The sequence below is a fragment of the Cottoperca gobio genome, chromosome 3 (genome assembly GCF_900634415.1).
Source record: "Cottoperca gobio chromosome 3, fCotGob3.1, whole genome shotgun sequence".
Taxonomy (NCBI): domain Eukaryota; kingdom Metazoa; phylum Chordata; class Actinopteri; order Perciformes; family Bovichtidae; genus Cottoperca; species Cottoperca gobio.
The window spans coordinates 7915141-7934926 of NC_041357.1; the positions used below are offsets into that span (position 1 = coordinate 7915141).

A 19786-nucleotide genomic window follows, 5' to 3' on the forward strand; every position below is an offset into this window, starting at 1 on the left:
TTTTAAAAATGGAAATGCAAGTTTTATTCAACACAAACAAACCAAGTTACAATGCAGGAAATCAGTACAAGAATCTGCATATTAAATGTTGCTGATTTGTACAAAAATTACAACCCACTGTTCTTAAAGACAAAAGGTGACTTTACCTGCGTCTCCTGAAAATGCAGCAATCCTCATATGCAGCAGGACATTAAGCTATATTCCGTTTTTACAGCCAAGATCTCGCTTTGAAGGGATTCTGCATCTTGTCAAATAGAAAACCTGCTGCCTCTTCAGTAGGGTTTGTGGAACCAACAATAATTTGAAATGATGGTGCACTTTCATGGTAGATAAACACATCATTATGATCAAAGCAGTGGAATCAGTCTATTTGCCTCTTTCCTTCCACAACATAAAGTCCAGGAAAGAGACTCCGCAGCTCAGTCTCTGAACAGTCTCTAAAGCTGCATGTGGGCCTGGTGAAGTCTGTTTGACACATCTTAAGTCTTCCTCTTCTTCACTGTGGGGCGGTCAAACACGTCCCTCACGCCTGCCGCCTTCTGCTTAAAGAACTTGCTGTTCTGAGCGCTCTCCTGGGCCCAGGCCGAGTCGAAGGACGTGGTGTCCTGGTCCACCAGGTGGGTGTACTTGGTGCGTCCAGAGCGACCAAAGTTTTTGACCTTTGGAGGGAAAACAAACCAGAGTCGAATTAGAGAACTGAATTATTTTACCTTCATTCAAATGGAAAAGTATTGATGTTTTTTCCCCCCAGAATTTAAACCAGTCCAAATTTAAAAGGGGGAAAATCAATAGTTTACGGGGTTAATGGCAGGAAAGAAAAAGGTTTTGATGGACTAACAATATTTTTAAAAGGCAGGAAGTAGCCAAAAATTACTTCATCCTTCTAAGGGTTCTTGTTCTCCGATGAAGCAGCATACAAATGTTAAGCAGTAAACTTGCGAGTCACACATGTTTTCCCACCAACATATAAACACTAGTTTAGTTTTAAGTTTTGCTGTAATAACATTCTAGGCTACAACATACAGTGAAGCACAGGTGAAATGAGTAAAAGCAGCTGACCTGCATGACTTTGGGTAAGATGGTTTTGTTGAAGTGATCCTCCAGAGTAGGCGCGCTGAAATCTCTCTTGTACACGTTCTCCTCCTCATCCTGGAACAGAAATCAGGTTTACAGCTTCAGACCGCTGAGCAACATGCTGAAGATTCACTGTCACACTACATCAAGTCAGACTTTATAAGCTCATTTGTTATGTCATGGATATACACATATATATATATATACAGTATGTGATCGATGGGCCCCCAGGGTCTGATAAGCTCTCATTGTTAAACCAAGTAGGTACATCTTTGAGTTTATGTGAAAATGTTGATAGACCGATCAAACAACAGATTAAATATCTCATTTAGGAGGTGTATCCTGAGCAATGTAGATGCTAAACATTAAAGTTGTAACGTATACTGATAATACACAATAATGAATGAAGGATAAACAATCCAAGTAAGATCAGAAAGAGAATGGTACATTGAAGTTCAGACATCAGAAAAGCCGCCCTACACGTCTCCTTACTGTCTCTGTTGTGTTTTGAAGAAACATCTTTAACGGTCAGCGCAAACTGCATTCATGGAGAGAGTTCAGCTCTGTGTTGACTTACCATGAAGAAGGCTCCTCTGTGGTAGTACTTCTGGAGGAACTTGTATTTGCCTTTGCTGGCTTTGTTGGTGACTTGCTTGCCGCTGTTACGGAGCTCAGCCCGGCGCTCCTCCTCTGTCAAGTTGTGGAATCTCTCGATTTCAGCCTTCTCCTTCTCCATGCTGAGGACAAAACACCACTCATTAGGAAGGTCCTAAATATGTCACGTTCATGTCATCATCGGTCATATCGGTGTTTACTCACACTTCCCGTGCCTCTCTGTCCCTCTTGATGCGTTTCAGCTCTCTGACTTTCCAGCCTTCGTATTCCTCCTCCTCGTTCTCCCCGTCGGTGTCCAAAGCGTCCAGAGCAGCCAGCGTGCGCCGGTTCTCCTCAAACTCCTTCTTAGCCTCCTCCTCCACAATCTTGAGGGTGTAGCGCCGTCGCTCCTCGACCTGCTTCTTGGCCTCGGCCTCCAGCTCTCTTTGCTTCAGCTCCTCTGCTTCACGCTCCACCACTGTGACTCGGTCCTTTCTGTGGTGCAAACAAACAGAGAGGATACAGATTAAACATTTGACGAAGTTAAAACACCAGTGTTATTATCTTGCATGTAATGTATAAGTAAATAACTTAGTTAACACATATTTGGGTGGTTTTATTTGAAAATGGCACCATCTTGTAAACTGCCCAAATATTTCACACTGAACACACAAGCAGCTGATTGGTTGGATGTTGATCAGTTTGTAAACATGTTTCAAGTTATATTTGCAGTCTGAGCGACTCCAGACTGACATTAATGCCCAACTCAGTGTCCCATTTCATCGCAAACATCTCAAACCACATGAGGAAATCACAACCTCAGAGCCCGTTAATGGGGCTTTAACTTGCACTACTGCTTTAAGGGATTGCTTCATAATAAATATGAACTTACAGCGGGCTTCTGTACCAGCAACAACATCCCATTAGTAAACAATATAAACTAGCTGGATGCCAACAGTGCACATTAGATAAAAGCCTAAATTTGGGACCTGGACTTTCTATGTTCTTTATCTTTCTGTGTCGCTTTAATGGGAGTAACTGATGAAGTTATTATCTTTGAAATGTTTGATCACCAATAAGGAAATACAGTAACTACCTAACATGAAGAGACAACATATTTCTCTTTATTTTTATATCTTCGTGCTGTTTTTCTTGTGAAATAGCAGACACTTTCACCCATAAAAACTATTCAAATGATACAATGTGAGATGGAATAATTGTCGTCATGGTGCTGAAGCAGTAAACTTTGATCAGGGGTCAAGGGCCAATAAGTTAGGGAACCACTAAGCTACAGTTAGGAGGTAAGAAAATGGTTGTTTCACTTCATACTTGCGAATAAAGACAGGTTTGAGCCGTGGCTCTGCTTCATCCTCGCTGTCTGTGTATTCTTCATATTCGGACTCTGACTCTGACTCCGCCCCCGACTTCCCTTCCTCCTCCACCTCCATGACCTCCATATCCTCAGTCTTCCGTTCAGTTGCTCGCAGTCGCATCATCGATCGTCTCCTCTCAATTTCCTGCACAGAATGAGAAAGTCCGCCTTAAAAACTTTTCTTGATTTAACTTGAAAAATAAGAAACACTGCCAGAAGTTCTTAAGTAACTGGGACAAGCACACTCAGAACATTTAGGTAAAATTAAACGGCTCAGATAGTAACCTACCTCATCATCCACTTCTTCCTCTTCCTCCTCTTCTTCCTCACTACTCTCCTCATGCTCTGGGTGCCACGTGCCTTCATCAGAGTCCTCACTGCTCTCGGCTACAACTTCAGGCTCTGCGATCTGTCTGTGTCTCGCAAGCCTGAGGACAAAGAAATGGGAAGAGACATGGTCAAATTAGCATTTCAGCGCCACAACGTTTAATGAAATCAGTCAACTCAAATGATGGGATATACCTCTCCTCCACGTCCTCAGAGACACGGTTGAGCAAACGTTTGAGACGTGGGTCAGAGACCTCCTCTTCCTCCAGCTCCACCTCTGCCTCCAGTTCCTTTCCCTTCTTCACAAACTGGAAGTCCTCGTCTTCCTCATCGGACGACTCCATTGGCGCGTAATCAGGACGTTTACCTGACACGTACCTCTTCACCTTCACCTTCTCCATGGACAGCTCACCTGGGATATGCAGAGACAATGATGAGTTTAGTCGAGCTAAGCTTTCCCATTCTTGATGCTGATGGTGTCGATGTTTGATTGAATCTAGTTTTTTATTGAGACCATAATTAGGAGTAACTATTCAACAGCTCTCCAAAAAATACTTGATTTCTTTTTGTTACTTTGTAAATTTATAGCGTTAAAAACCTTTTTGAGACAGTCAGAAAGGGGATGACTCAAATCGTTTTTTATGGGATACACTAACTAGGTTTTGGAAGCTAGATTAAAAAATTCAATAAAAATAAGAAGATTTGAATACTTCTTCCACCACTGGTTGGTTGGGTGTACTAACTGTTCTACTTTGACACCAGAGACATCATCGCACATCTCCTTTAACAGTCACTTGTTTCTTGTAACCATGAATTGACTTTACCTTATCCATAATTATTTTTTCCGAGGAATCTTGGACAATGCAAATGTGTTTATAATTGAAAGAACAGAGCAAAGACTGATATTATTGGACAAGTGATTGTGGAGGATACATATTTTTTCATTTTCTCTTGAACGAGAAAAAAGTAAACTTGGAAGGGAAAACAAGAGTAAATACCTTATGAGTAATAAAAGAAAATGTTGTTAAAGATACTAAAGTACTAGAACTTTTACTTAAGGATCTGAATACTTCTTCCACCACTGATTTGTTGCCGATAGTATAGTATATAGTATATTGAGGCCGTAGTGTTGCTATTGCCCTAGTGGAGTTTATCTTATACTTTTGCTCCTCTAGCTGTTACACTACATGATCAAGAGTAACGTCATGTGGACACCCAAACATCACACCTTTGACTGTTGAGCATGTTAATCCGAAACTATAATATACTGCTGTGGCCTGTAGGAATTGGCTCCCACTCATGTTAGAAACGTTAGCTACTTTTTATTGAATCCACCTAACTTAGTAACAAATCTCTTCTTAGCATTTCAGTCAATTAGTGTTTTGTGTGAACAGTGGTGTTACGCTAAGCTAGCTGGCTAAGTTAGCATGCTATTAGCCGCCTGCTAGCTAACGGCCAAACATCTCACCTTTCTCATTCCGGACCGGCACGGCTCCGGCCGTGGACTGGATCGGAGGGAGCTTCATGTTGAGGGCTTCACGACTAGCCATGATTGCCTGGTCGACGGTAACAACTAAATAAAGTAAAAAATAGTATTTAACTTGAAAAACAAAACGAGCTCGCCGTCGCTTCAGTCAAACGGAAGTCAACTTCACTGAAGCGCAAGCGGACAGGAAGGGAATTTATTCCGACACACATTTTCTCTCGATAAGAAACACACAGTAATCAATCACATTTTACTGACTTTTTAGACCAGGGACGCAATGACGTTTATTACTTAGCATCAGTTAAATATTTTACCAAAAATAAACATCAAGTTAAAGAGTCAATAACAGAAGATTCCAGTTGAGATATTCTGCAAATCAACAATATAAATCCGCACTCTAGTGGCTGATATCACTACTAGTAATTAAATATTTTTTATTTAAAAGAAATAGATAGCGATATAGTATTTTTTTTACTTTCACAATGTCAATGTTTACACTGTAAGAGTGGCTGACCCTGTGTGTGTTTCTCTAGCAAACCCAACAGCATCACATCCTTTAGCTGACTAATGCTCATCAACACTTCTGGTATAAAATAACTGATCTCACTAACTTTCAACCATACCCTTAATTTAATTATACAACCAAAGTATGAAAATATAAATGAAAGACCACACAAGTGCATATGAAATATAATTTATTTCTTTAATTTACAAATGAAAATGTATCTTATTTGTAATTTGAACGGTGTGCTCTCCCCTGTGTTGTCAGAGCTGGACCCCTCTCTGTCTGAAGAGCTCCTCCAGTCTCTCCTCCAGAGCGGAGTTGGTTCCTCTCAGGCCTTTCACCACCTCACAGGACCACATAAAATACTCCTGCACCCGCTCGGCTGTCCAACCTGCCAAACACACACAGAGAGGGAGGAAGTATGGTGACTAAGTACATTTTCATGTGTTGGTACTTGTGTATTTCCATTTTGTGACAGAACTTCACTACATTTTTGCAATTTTAGCTATACCTGGTTTAACATTGAATGTTTAAAGGTAACTGAGATACATTTCAGAGTGTGTATTTTTGAAAAACCTGAGATCAAATAGACTGTTTTACCACGGGAAAAAGAGGAAGTTTCTCTGACAAATGTGTATTGGAGAAAAACTGTCTTTAACCGAAGGGAGTAAACCAGTTGAAGGGCCACAGGGGCCCGTTGTTGATCTCATGCTTTCAAAATATGGCTCTGATAGTTTAAAACATTTACAAGAATGGTGTGATGAATGTGATTTCACAGATACGGAAACTAGGCATGATCTCCAATGTTATTTTATACTATTTTAATTCTGCTATTTTTATATTGGTACTTCAGACTCATTTACATCATCACTGTGATTATTGTACTGTAAATGCTCTTATTCTGTCCTTGTACTAATTGTTATGTTTTTGCTGTGAAGCACTTTGGGCTGCAATTCTTGTATGAAAGGTGCTATACAAATAAAGCTTATTATTATTGTTATTATTATTATTATTATTATTATTATTACATGTATATGACAACTGCACCTTAAACTGTCCTTGCAGAGCACAGTTTTTTAGTTTTATTATAGTCCATGAAGTAGTAATAGTTGGACAGGTTCATTTCCAAAATCATTACTTATATTTGTGTGACTTGGATATACTTTGTTGTGTGTACTCCTGCATAAAGGACAAAAGGACACTTTTATTATAGTTGACAAATCCACTGAAAAGACCAAAACCAACAAGGAATTCCTACTTACAAGTATTGCCTATGAAGCTAGAGCCTGATATAGCTGAAAATAGTTCCACACAATTGCACTATGTGAGAGAATGAGAGAATTGTCTCAGGGTTGAGAGTCAACATACGGTGGAGGGAAGTCAGCATTTATTAAGAGACTGGCGGACTAACACATTGTTGGTTTTGGTCTTTTCATGAGATTTGTTGGCAATAACAAAAATATAGAAATTTTTAATTTTGTTTACTGCTATCTCTAGTTATAATAAAACAGCAGGGGTATTGGGTTGACTTTGACTAGACCACTAGCTATATTAAACAAATATACATGCTGTTTTTACAATAAAGGTGTGCCAATATTTAAAAAAACATGTTTTTTCCAGATTTGTTTTTGCTTTTTTTTTCTAGCTACTGTTCAAATTTCTTTGTTGGATAAAGCTGCATTTTTATTTAAGTTCTTGCAAGTTTCACATTAAAATATGTATTCAGATGCTGACCAGCAGGTGTGCATCGGTTCAGGTCCCTCAGATTGTAAAGTTTATCAGCCAGTTTGACCAGTTTGGCTTGGCGGCTGCAGTGAGCCGCATGTTCCACCTGCAGACGCTTCCTCTCCTGTTTGGACAGGCTTTTGTCGTCCGTCACCTCCTGAACGATACGAGCCACGATTGGACCAAACTTCGCCTCGAGCTCTGCAGGAGAAGTGTCTGTGTCCTCCACTGTGTCATGAAGCAGAGCAGCCTGCAGGGAAGACAACGAAGCAGGCTCAATAATACAAGAAACACTGTAACGGACAGTAACTAACTGATAACAAACAACGTACCTGCAAAACCTCAATGTCTGTGACGCCTGCTTCATGGCTGACGATTCTTGCTACTCCTTAAAAGTACATACACACACACACAGCTGTGAGTATCAGAAAGAGGAAAGTCCACAAGATGTCTTAATGTTTTAGCTGCTGTCCAGAAATACAAGGATTATAAATGTTCACAAACCATTTAACAAGGAAACTAAAGAGTTGAAGATAACAGTCATTGCATTTAATAGTAATAAACATATATCACTTTTTAACACGCACTTTCTTATATCTGCTTTTTTATAATTGGTACCAAGATATACCCTGAGCAAGGTATTTTACAGTTGCAAAATAAATAAACTTTTAGCATTAAAATAGTATATACTGAATTTACCAAGACTAAAAGGTACACCTCGTGTAATATTACCCATTTTGGAATAATGTATTACTATATTATAGATGTATCAATGTACATGATATGGCAAAATGTTAAAGCCTTATCTTATCTTAATCTATAATAAAACATTTCATTTGTTGATTATATTTTGTGTTAATAAACTGAATCACCAAAGCTGTCAAAGTACCTCAAAATTGTACTTAAGTACAGTAACGTACTTGAGTAATAGATTTAGTAACTTCCCACCACTGTTTTTATTTTTACTTCTGCTTTGTTGGACCTACAGATTCAAGACGGCACCTGAAGGCATCACAACAAAATGAAAGCACTCCTACCTACCGATGGGGTGATTAATGTACGGCGTACCCTCTGGATCTTTACGTCGCTGGTTACGATGTTTCTCTGCGGCAAAATTAACGGTCTCTAACAACAAAACTGCGTCTGAATTCATGGTGGAAGAATAACATGTAGGGACAAAAAAAACAACAGTGTCAGGTGATTGAACTTCGCAGTGAGCGTAGCAGTCCGTTCCTTCTGGTGTCCGGGTGGAAACAGCAGGTGATCATGGGATCGATTCCGCTTATTTAGCTACGGAAGCAGGTAGCTTTTAATATCAGCCAAACGCCCTTTTTGCTTATGTTTTTTACAGATATCCACTCCTTAATTTATGTCATTTATTTAATATTTATGTGAAATGATTTCTATATAACTGTCAGCATTTTAATGTAAGTCTAAGTCGTGAAAATTCGTGTGATGTGAAGGATGTGTTTTTAGCCTACAAGCTAGCTTAGCTACAGCCTACATTTGAGTAGTGTCTATGTGTTTCTGTTGCTTGCAGCCTCTCTGTCATTTCACGTTCTGTTTCTGGAGTAGTTTCGTTATATGGCATTGTATTAATGTGTGCATTGAATGAGTGATTATTGTCCTGTCCCAGTTGTGGCCCAGAATGGCTCACAGTGTCAGGAGAGATTGCCCGGAGCTCCCTGACTTCTTTTTGCTTAAAAGGCTGGCCAGAGATCAGCTCATCTATCTGCTGGAACAGGTAGGACCCAATCACAATATGTTATGCTACTCCAACAAAACATACCACTACTAATATGACTGGCATATAAATAAAAAAGCATATGTTAACGCTTTTATTATAGGATGTTAATTGAATACACAATTGTCAGTTACCAAAACAGAAACATAAGGAATCCTTTTACACTGAAGGTGACTGTGAAATTACGAAGCAGCTGCTGCAAAGTCTTATTGTCAACAAATCCCATGAAAAGACTAAGAACCAACAATACATTACTAACAAGTAGTCTCTATATCTAAAGCCTGATGTTCCTCTGTGTCATGGAGCTCCATTGTTGTCCAAAAACTAGTAAAAACACATCAAGCAACACAGTTACACTGGGCGACATGTTTCTTCATTACCAATAAAATATCCCACATACTCTGTCCTGCTGCCCAAAATATTACCTGGAGCACCCAATGTGGATTAATCTGTCGCTAAAAGTAGTCCCCAACAAATGCACTATGTCCTCCTGTTTGAGTTGCGTTGACGAATAATAACAATGCCCAGCTGTTTGAATTTCTTTTGCCTGTTTATGAACAGTATTGAGAGACGGATTAAAGCATAATATGTTTTTATGCACAAAAGCACGCGTCTCATTCATCTCCCTCTCTTTGTCACACAGCTGCCGGGGAAGAAGGACCTCTTCATTGAGCCAGACTTGATGAGCCCGCTGGATCGTATTGCTAATGTGTCAACCCTAAAGGTAAACCTCATCAGTTTTTACTCTTCTGACTCTTGCGATTGAGAATCTGCAGTTTCAATGTATTCTTCAAACCTTTTTCTATTCTTTCCTTTTTTACAGCAACATGAAGTCGACAAACTCTACAAAGTGGAATACAAACCTGTTCTCAGCACCTCAGATCAGTGAGCCCTGCACCCTCCATAATCCTATCATCATTTAACACACACACACACACACACACACACACACACACACACACACACACACACACACACACACACACACACACACACACACACACACATTGCTGTGACTGCATGACAATGTGGCGTTACTTTCTTTCAGGCTCTGTTTTCTGATCCGGCCAAGAATACAAACTGTCAAATGGATATGTGGTGAGTAGATTTGGATCTAGGATCTTGACATGATTGAAACAGAAACAAGAATTTTAGGACTGCAATAGAAACCAAGCAAGACAATTACAACAACACAAATTAAAATGGAAATAAAATTCCTTATATACCTTTTTATTTTACCCAAAAACAATATAAAAAATAGAAAGCAATAACATTACTCGTATTGCGTAGTGCTCGTATTAATAAAAGCTTTATATAGATGGATGGAGAGATCTTTTTTTTATTAATTGCAAGTTATATTAAGTTTGCTCAACCCAAGCATTCAGTCCTTTAGATGTAAGTGAACATATTAAAAATACCAACACGTCAGATCCAGGGGCTGCCAACAGTGGTGATATGTTACAAAATATCATTGTATAATCGCATGTAATTATAAAACTTATTTTTTGATTTTGTCATCCTCTCTTGTTCCATTGATCACATCATACATAGGGTTGGGTATTGAGCCTCAACATTTCTTTGGCACCATTAAAATCGTCAAGTACAGAAAGGTGAAATTGAATGTCTTGTCAGATTCCTAATTGTATTTCTTTATTCTTTGATCACACAGTTTCTGATTTAAATCAGAATGTTGGAATTTTTATTTGCGAGTATGTTTATATTTGTCAGATCAATGCTCATAAAAAAGGGTTCTTTTGGTACCAAAACTCAAGTATGCTATTGGCACTTGTAACAAAAACTTCCCACGATACCCAGCCTTACATCCATGTAGTGACTTAGTATCATTGCTCCTGTATCCCTTGATTCCTGTACTATGAGCCTGCTAATAATGTCATGCTACATTCCTTCTTGTTGCAGATGTGGCCAATGCAGACAAGGCAGCAGGAAAATGTAGAAGATACAAGATCATCTTTACCCCTCAGAAGGTATTTCCCGCTCTGCAGTTTTGCACAAACTCTGCTGACATTTGACATTTACCTGTTGACCCTCCTGTGTCGTTTAGTTCTATGCGTGTGAGGCGGTGCTGGAGGAGCAGGGGCTGATTGGTGGTGAGCATCCTTTCTTTCTTCCCTTTGTGTTTCAGCAGAAGTGATCAGTGTTGGTGAGAAGTGTTAAACTTGTTGTTGTGTTCCCACAGATGTGACCACTGATGAGTGGTCTTTCTATCTTCTTCCTCTTGACGAGGACATCATCAGTCTGGAGCTGCCAGAGTTCTTCCGAGACAACTTCCTGGTAAATATTGTGCACGGAAATTAATAGTCGATTTAACTATTTAGTCAATTAACAAATAATTTATCATTTTAAGTCATTTTTGTAAGAAATTAATTTGTTCCAGCTTTTATAATGTGACCCAGAAAATATTGGGTTCTTCGTCATCTGTAATAGTAAACTGAAACTATCTTTGAGTTTTGAAATGTTGGTTGCACAAAACAAACAATTGAAATATGTTTATACTATATACTTTGGCTCTAAGAAATTATGGTCGGAATTTATTTGATGAAGTTGCAGCCCATTACAAAAAGTACCAAATGTTTAAAAACGCATTAATATTCAACAATAATGGATATTCTCAGAAAAATAATATTGGACTGATGCAGATAAAAGTGTTGGCCCCACACACACACACACACACACACACACACACAGAGAGGTTAAAAATAAAATGCTTCCGTCTAATTAGAATTCTGCTGGATGCAATATAAGGGCTGCAACTAATCATCAAATCAAATCAAATTTATTTGTATAGCCCAATATCACAAATTATACATGTGTCTCAGTGTGCTTTACAGACTGTACAGGTTACGACACCCTCTGTCCTTAGACCCTCTGTCCTTAGACCCTCTGTCCTCAGACCCTCTGTCCTTAGACCCTCGCATCGCACAAGGAAAAACTTCCTAAAAGAAACCCCATAATTAAAGGGGGAAAAATGGAAGAAACCTCAGGGAGAGCAACTGAGGAGGGATCCCTCTCCCAGGACGGACAGACGTGCAATAGATGTCGTGTGTACAGGATAAACAACATAGTACAAATACAACATTTGACAGAAATTATGTTGTGTTGGGAAAAAAAATTGAAAGTTTGGATGAATCCAGGAAAATGTCAATAAGGCTTCCCGGTGTCCAGCAGGACCAGGGCAGCAGGCGCAGCCACGATTCCTGATCCTGACGTAAACTTTATCAGTGGCAACCTGCCACATGAGAGACAGACACTCCGGGGATGATGCCCCGGATGATGAGTTAGTAACATACATTTACATAAATACATACCGATAGAGAGGGAGAAGAAGAGAGGGAGGGAGAGGAGAGAGGAAGAGAAGGAAGAAGAGAAGGGAGGTGTCCCCCGGCAGTCTAAGCCTATAGCAGCATAACTAGGGGCTGATCCAGGGCAAACCTGAGCCAGCCCTAACTATAAGCTTTATCAAAAAGGAAAGTCTTTAGCCTACTCTTAAATGTGGAGAGTGTGTCTGCCTCCCAAACACAAACTGGAAGCTGGTTCCACTGGAGAGGAGCTTGATAGCTGAAGGCTCTGGCTCCCATTGTACTCTTACAGACTCTAGGAACTACAAGTAACCCTGCAGTCTGGGAGCGTAATGCTCTAGTTGGTTTATAAGGTACTATGAGATCTTTAAGATATGCTGGAGCCTGACCATTAATTGATTTGTAAGTCAGGAGAAGGATTTTGAATTCTATTCTGTATTTTACCAGGGAGCCAGTGCAGAGCAGCTAATACAGGAGTAATATGATCCCTGTTTCCTTGTTCTAGTCAATACACGTGCCGCTGCATTTTGGATCAACTGAAGAGTCTTAAGTGACTTTTTGGACAACCTGATAACAATGAGTTGCAAGTAATCCAGCCTTGAAGTAACAAATGCATGGACTAGTTTTTCTGCATCATTTTGAGACAGGATGTGTCTTATTTTTGCAATGTTACGTAGATGAAAGAAGGCAGTCCTTGAGATTTGTTTTATGTGGGAGTTAAACGACAGATCTTGATCAAAGATGACGCCAAGATTCCTTACAGTGGTGCTGGAGGCCAAGTTAATACATTCCAGAGCTTCTATGTCTAATGATTATTTTCACTACGAATCAGGATATAAAATGTATTTTATATATATTGTATACAGTGTTTCCCCTACCATCGTCTTGGGGGGGCACTGCGCCCCGCCAACGGAGCCCAACGCCCCCCCTGAAATTCAAGGTTTTTCTTTTTTTTTCTCAAAAAAACAAACAAAAGAAAGTTTTTATTCACATCTCACTTTTCACATTGACAGGTGCTCTTTTATTAAATAAACTAAACACTTATGCTATTGATCTAATTTATGTGCACGTTTCAGTTTGTACTGTCTACTTTGCGCATTCACATTCTCTCCTTCGCTCCGTTTTGCAAAGGGCGGGGCTTCGCACCTGACACACACACACAGACGTGCGCACACACCTACAGAGCGGAAGAAAGGAGAGGGGAGAACTAAATAGAAACCATGCACGCACGCCCCCCCCCCCCCCCCCCCCGTCATTGTAGCACATACTGTAGGATCCGAGCAGCAGCTAAGATTCATCAGGTTGTGTTTATTCTCACAGGCGGGGGACCAGCGCTGGGTGAGGACAGCCGGCAGCGCTCTGCACCTCCTTCACTCCCTTTACGGCCCGTTCTCAAAGGTCTACGGGATTGGTCGATGTTCTAAGGTGCCATATGATCAGAGACCCAAAACTGTCCTGTTATCGAGTTTAATGTTCAGATCTACTGTGATTTGTTTTGGCTTTACCTAAAATAATGTTTCTGCTGTGACCTGCCAGTAATTCTGTCCGTCTGTCTGGTACCAGATGGCGTACGAGTCGTGGAGGGAGCAGGTGGAAGAGGGAGAACAAAGAGCTCAGCATGCTGAAATAGGAAAGGTTTTCCTCATCGACAGAGGTGAGAAGATATGTCTCCTTAATACGTGTGTGGTCGTATGCTGAGCTGTGCTCTCTGTCTTCCCTAACATTGTCCTTTTCTTTGCAGATGTGGACTTTGTCACTCCTCTGTGCTCACAAGTTGTCTATGAAGGTCTCGTGGATGATATATTTAGAATCAAATGTGGTGGGTATCAAAGCAGCCTGTGGAGAATTGACTGTGTTCAGTGTGAAAATCAACATCCGTCCACAATAAGCCAGACGAATCTGAGAACTCAGTTCATGTGTAAAGATGACGACAGAGGAGGACAGACTTTGCATTGTTCCCCTGCCGCGTCTCAGCTCATAAAGAACTTTTCACAAAGCTGACCTTCACAATTTATTTGATTTGATTTTGAATATTAATTTAAAAGCACAACTCAAAAGGGTAACATGACACAAACATCCCAGAGGAAAGCACTTAAAGGCATAACTAAACACACTTATTTCCAAAGTGCTCAATGCAAAAAACTACCACAATACATGGAAACGGGCAAATCGATGGAAACAAACATACAAAACATAAACCATAAACCTAGTTTTTAAAACTAGTCCTCCTTTGCAACTCCACGCCGATGGTTCAAACTCCCTCCCTTAAAAGCGAACCAACAACCGCATTGCCTTTTGTCTGGCTTTGTTAATTAAGCAGGGGCAGGATGTTCCATAAGGAGATCCCAGTGCACTACAATGAGCTGCTTGCTATTTTACTTTTATTTATTTTACTCGGCAATATCTAATAAAATGATTTAATTTTATAGATTCTCAGATGTGTTTTGATCTATGAATTATTTGGCTTTTTTTCCAGACATTTTAGGACATTACTTTTATTTATTTATTTGCTTTGTAAAGCATAAACATCTGACTGACTAATTCTCACAGCTCGGGCTCAGACTGTTTTCCTGCAGAATGAAACCTCCCAGCATTTGTTCGTGCTCAGTGTGTCGATGTCTCATCACAGTGTCTGTTATGCAGGATGTGTGGAGTTTGGACCTGAAGTTACCTCCTCTGACAAAAGTATGAAAGTCATGCTGAACTCTCAGGATAAGGTAGGTTAATGCTGATGCTACAGATCTTCCGTCATCACAGCTTTAAGTTAATCGTCCGTTTGAACTCTCGCTCTTCTCTTCTCGTAGGTCTTCAACGAAATTAGAAACGAGCATTTCTCCAACGTCTTTGGCTTCCTCAGTCAGAAAGCCAGGAATCTCCAGACGGCATATGATGTGAGAAAATAATGTATCACCCTCATCAGTCATTGTAACTGAGCCTGTGGCTGACCGAGCTAACGCTGTGTTAACTCTACAGAAGCGTCGGGGGATGGACATAAAGCAGATGAAGACGTTTGTGTCAGAGGAGCTAAAAGGGTTAAAACAGGAACATCGGCTTCTTAGCATGCGTGAGTGCTACAGCAGTATGTCTCATTGATTGTCACTCATTTCAGGTAAGGTTTACTGAAGAGCACATTGTCTTGCAGACATCGGTGCTAGTGAAGCAATAATGAAGAAGAAAACGAAGCAGGACTTTCAGGAGCTGTTAAAGACGGAACACTGTAAGAATACTCGTCTCTGTCCAAACATTGAATTGAAGTTTTAGTTCAGTGTTTTCACTTCTGTCTTGTTTTCTGTTCCAGCTTTACTTGAAGGATTTGAAATCCGGGAAAGTATTTCTTTCATAGAGGAGCACATCAACCGACAGGTGCGTTTGCTCAAAAGCGGACGGATATAGGAATAGATGAAATAATAATATTGATATGAAACGTATTTATTCTTTGCTTTTTTCCAAGGTCTCCATGATAGAAAGTCTGAGGCTGCTCTGTCTTCTGTCCATCACTGAAAACGGTGATTTGTCTTTATGTGAATATCACTAAAAGACAGATTCAGTTTATTCTCATGTTGTATTAAAAGCTGTGTGATGGTGTTTTCTCACAGGACTTCTGCCAAAAGATTACCGCTCATTAAAAGCACAGTATTTACAGGTGAGACTTAACATTATTTTAAAAAACAACCAACAAACTTCCCTCTGTGGATCTCAAACAAACGTTTTATACAAATTAATAATAAACACATAGTCTGGCATTACACGCAGCAAAGTGCATTTCAACTATTTTTCCTTAGAAATCACATTCTTATATTTGTCTTGGTGGAAGTAGTACATTTATGACATGTTACAACATTTCTGTGTTTAAGAAATTACATATTTTCTGATATTTCTCATGTGGTTCCAGTTTACTCTACTCTAAAAATACGTTTTGTTTTGAAACATGCTGTTTTGTTTTAACGTTTGTTGAAACAAATGATATTCAAGTATTCACACTAAAGGCAGGAGCAAACACTCTTCCTGTTTTTTCTTTCACCAAATGAATAATATAATTTGCATCTTGGCTTGCAGTTGCTTATTTGTTAGCTGTGTTTTTGCTGGATAAAACCAGAATCATACCTTTAGCATATGATGACAAACATGAACAAAGGCTGAAAATACAATGAATGCTGTTTGCTGTTCAGTCTAGTTGGTGGTACACATAGTATTTTCTTTTATCTATGTGTGTGTTGCCCCGCTCCTGAGTAAATCAGGTAAAAAGTAAATAAGGGTGAGTACTGTAGAAATAGTTAATAGAGCACAACATGTGAATCAATCCTCAATTAAAAAGAATCCCCAATAAATGTCCTCCTGTTTGAGTTATGTAGGCTAAAATCTGCAGCGTACAGCTGTTTTAGGAAACACAGATTTACGTCTTCAGTAAGCTTGAATGGGCTTAGTGCCACAGAGAGGCTCAGAAATTGGTTTAGGTCTTTTTTTGTTGACAATGAGAGAAATATAGAATACCCGCAGCCTCATCCTTTAAACCTGTCCTCATTTAAGGAGCTACTGATCTTAATGTGAAACATTTTCTCTGCTTGACCTCATCAGAGCTACGGAGTGGATCACCTGCTCACCTTTGCCAACCTGAGGCAGTTGGGGCTGCTGGTGGAGCAGCAGCCCGGGGAAACACTGACTGTTATGGAGAGCAAAGTGGGTAAACTGGTCAACGACAAAACTGCAGGTGAGTCGGGCTTCGTTTTGTGTTTTTAACCTCCGAATCACAATCTCTGTTTCTCCCTGTATACATGAACCTGACCAATGTTAAAAGACAGATTTCAAAATCCCATTAAACTGCCCTGATCCTCCTTATTTCCTTTCTTAACTCGTCATTTTTTGGGGGGGTGGGTTTTTCAGGAAAGCTGAGTGACGCCTTCTCTTCTCTCGCGAGGAAGAGCAATTTCAGAGCCCTGAGCCGAAAGCTCAACCTGGTAAATTCTCACCATCTTTACTATTTTGCTCCAAAAGGCATGAATACCATTCAGTGTGGTATTTCGTCCTAACCACACTGAATACTCATAATTTTGTGTAAAGGTGCCAAAGTCAGATGAAGAATATGACCTGCGTGTCCCACGAGACATGGCCTACATCTTCAGCGGTGCATACGTCCCTCTGAGCTGCAAACTTATTGAGCAGGCGAGTAAAGCAGTGGGATTCATTTTGTTTCAGACCATTCGTGCCATGATGAAACTTTTTTTGATGTTATTCCTTGTGTGGTCATGTGTAGGTGTTGGAGCGGGACGGTTGGACGGGCCTTGAAGAAGTCACCAGGCTGCTAAATGGACATGAATTCGCTGTTACAGGTCAGAACAAGGAAATATCAATATAATGTTGAAATGAAATGAAAACTATCAACTTACTGCAGTAATCTGATTACTTAAACACCGTGGAAACTACAAACACATTTTTTGGAATCAGGATTAGATGAACCTGATTTTGCACGGTTTCTTGGTCATTTTATAGAGCGTGAATGGATTTCAGTATTGGCTTTTTACTTGTAAAATATTACATGACCGGGACTTTAGACGGAGAAACACTAAGCACAGCAGAGAGGTGGGATGAAAGAAAAGATCATTACACTAGCGATTCATCCTCACGTTCAAAATGAATTAATTCAAAGTGACTAAATGCTGAAACGAACACAAAGTCGCCTCTAGAAGTTTAAGTTATTTGCACCACTTAATTTAGACACTAGAAACTGCAGAAGAGAAGTATGAGGTCATAGCTTGCATCTGTAAAATACAGTTAAAACAAGTGAGCTCTGGTCCCTAACTACGGTTGGGGGAAGGGAGACATCTGATCACTGACCTACTGCATGGAGAGCACAAGTATTCAGTATGTCTTATTATTGTGACCTTATTTCTCAGAGAAACATTGTTTCTTGTGTGCATGTAAACATCCTGACTGTTCAAACTATTAAAGCCACATCTTAATGTTTTGAAGGAGAATGCTAAATGTTTTGTCTCTCATCAGGCAGCAACGGAGCTGATTCAAAAGCGAAGAACGATGCTCAGCGCATCGTCCTCGTCATGTTCCTCGGTGGCTGCACCTTTTCTGAGATCTCAGCTCTACGTTTCCTCGGCAGAGAGAGAGGTAAACATGGCCTGACTGCGACGTTACAGGAGAAGACTTTGTGTTTGTGTTTTTGTGTGTGCTAATCATCTACTGTAGGTTTCCCCCTGCTCGTCTTCATTCTTCTTGCTTGTGCTGCTGTTGTTGTTTGTGGTTTAGTTTCACTTCTTCTGTCCTCCCAATCAATGACAGAGACGGAAGCCTCGTTGTATTCTGAACTGCTCCTGATGATTTATTAGGTTACAAAGTATTATTTAGTAGTGTGGAAGATATTTGCTCGATATTCATCAGCCCTACTCTTTTGGTGCCATAATTCCTGACAATCACCTGAAATTGAATTATTCCATGTCACATTACATTTGTGTAAAGCATGATTGGGCTATAACTGTCATGTGTTTAATTGTCTAAAGGGTTACGTGGAGTCGTTTTTCCTTATCGGACTGTAAAGCACCTTGAGGCAAATTTGTGATGTTGAGCTATATAAATGAAATTAGCTTGAGTTATCAGAAATGAGCAGAAACACTTCATTATAGGGTATGTAATATTCTTAGAAAGCAAAGAAAAGCTCTAATTCAACCCAAGTAGATGTGCATGCATTATTTATTTATTGCTGGTAACTTTAATGATCATATATGTCTAATTGTATGCCTTTCTGTAGACAAATTTTACATTTTAGCCTATTCAGCTGACTAAAAGTAACAATTAGTAGGAATTAATAAACTGTAGGTGTACAATGGTCTAAATTATAATAATAATAAACATTACTGCTTTCTTTTTACAGGTTATAAATTCATTGTGGTAACAACTGCGATTACAAGCAGTTCAAGACTCATCGAGGCTTTGCTGGACAACCATGTATGAAGCCTGTCGCAACTAAAAGACATTCCTGCAGCCGCCTGTCATACATTCCCTCCAGCTCACTGGCATTACAGATGGAAAATGTTCCCTTTCTGGTCTGACAATGAAAGAACTGTAAAGATGTATAATGTGAATAAATGTTTTTAACTTGTTTGTTGGTTGTTTGCTTTATTCAGGGTTTGGTAGAGGTGGAATGTTACTAATTGTATTTATTTATACTTCAGTACAAATGTGTGGTACTTGTACTTCTTTACTTGAGTATTTCCCTTTTCATGCAACTTTATACTTCTACACTACATATGAGAGGGAAATATTGTACTTGATACTTCACTTCATGATCTTATATATAGATTATGATGCATTGCTATATATATATATATATATATATATATATATATATATATATATATATATATATATATATATATATATATATATTTTTTTTTATAAGTGTATATAAAATTATAAAACACAGACTGCAGAATGTGTACTTTTACTTTTACCTGTAGTATTTGCAATTGGAGTATTTTCATAGTGTGGTACTATTTTTACTTCAGTAAAGGATATGAGTAATTCCTTCACCACTTTTATGCCGTGAATTCTTCAGTCTAAAATTAACAACAGCACCATTGTTGTATGAAGTGTCAAACTTCTGCTACAGCACACCCTCCATGAAACTCCATGATAG

The 19786-nt window shown here is 39.4% G+C and overlaps 3 protein-coding genes across 5 annotated transcripts; 1 reads left to right on the top strand and 2 right to left on the bottom strand.

Annotated features, from left to right (window-relative positions):
* Positions 1 to 5062, bottom strand: mfap1 (microfibril associated protein 1). The gene is made up of 8 exons (XM_029428579.1): positions 4836 to 5062; positions 3563 to 3779; positions 3330 to 3468; positions 2998 to 3185; positions 1894 to 2163; positions 1652 to 1811; positions 1060 to 1149; positions 1 to 659 (listed from the first exon to the last, which is right to left on the bottom strand). Exons 1-8 carry the CDS (start codon positions 4915 to 4917, stop codon positions 480 to 482), a joined length of 1326 nt encoding a protein of 441 aa, XP_029284439.1. The 5' UTR covers positions 4918 to 5062; the 3' UTR covers positions 1 to 479.
* Positions 5063 to 5531: 469 nt separating this feature from the next.
* Positions 5532 to 8345, bottom strand: hddc3 (HD domain containing 3). 2 transcript variants are annotated; one of them, XM_029428561.1, is made up of 4 exons: positions 8152 to 8345; positions 7416 to 7471; positions 7093 to 7333; positions 5532 to 5749 (listed from the first exon to the last, which is right to left on the bottom strand). In XM_029428561.1, the coding sequence occupies exons 1-4, from the start codon at positions 8234 to 8236 to the stop codon at positions 5619 to 5621; spliced, it is 513 nt and encodes a 170-aa protein (XP_029284421.1). In that variant the 5' UTR covers positions 8237 to 8345; the 3' UTR covers positions 5532 to 5618. The 2 variants fall into 2 exon arrangements, with proteins under 2 accessions (XP_029284421.1, XP_029284420.1); XM_029428560.1 differs by having other exon boundaries at positions 8125 to 8343.
* On the top strand, positions 8073 to 19249 carry vps33b (VPS33B late endosome and lysosome associated). Of its 2 annotated transcripts, none has more exons than XM_029428558.1 (24): positions 8073 to 8385; positions 8720 to 8827; positions 9471 to 9551; positions 9651 to 9712; positions 9876 to 9925; positions 10745 to 10812; positions 10890 to 10935; positions 11025 to 11119; positions 13465 to 13569; positions 13708 to 13798; positions 13886 to 13963; positions 14788 to 14861; positions 14949 to 15035; positions 15118 to 15208; positions 15287 to 15361; positions 15443 to 15507; positions 15596 to 15650; positions 15741 to 15787; positions 16720 to 16852; positions 17026 to 17099; positions 17203 to 17304; positions 17396 to 17471; positions 18142 to 18261; positions 19022 to 19249. In XM_029428558.1, exons 2-24 carry the CDS (start codon positions 8732 to 8734, stop codon positions 19099 to 19101), a joined length of 1851 nt encoding a protein of 616 aa, XP_029284418.1. In that variant the 5' UTR covers positions 8073 to 8385; positions 8720 to 8731; the 3' UTR covers positions 19102 to 19249. The 2 variants fall into 2 exon arrangements, with proteins under 2 accessions (XP_029284418.1, XP_029284419.1); XM_029428559.1 differs by having other exon boundaries at positions 8374 to 8510.
* Positions 19250 to 19786: the final 537 nt, after the last annotated feature.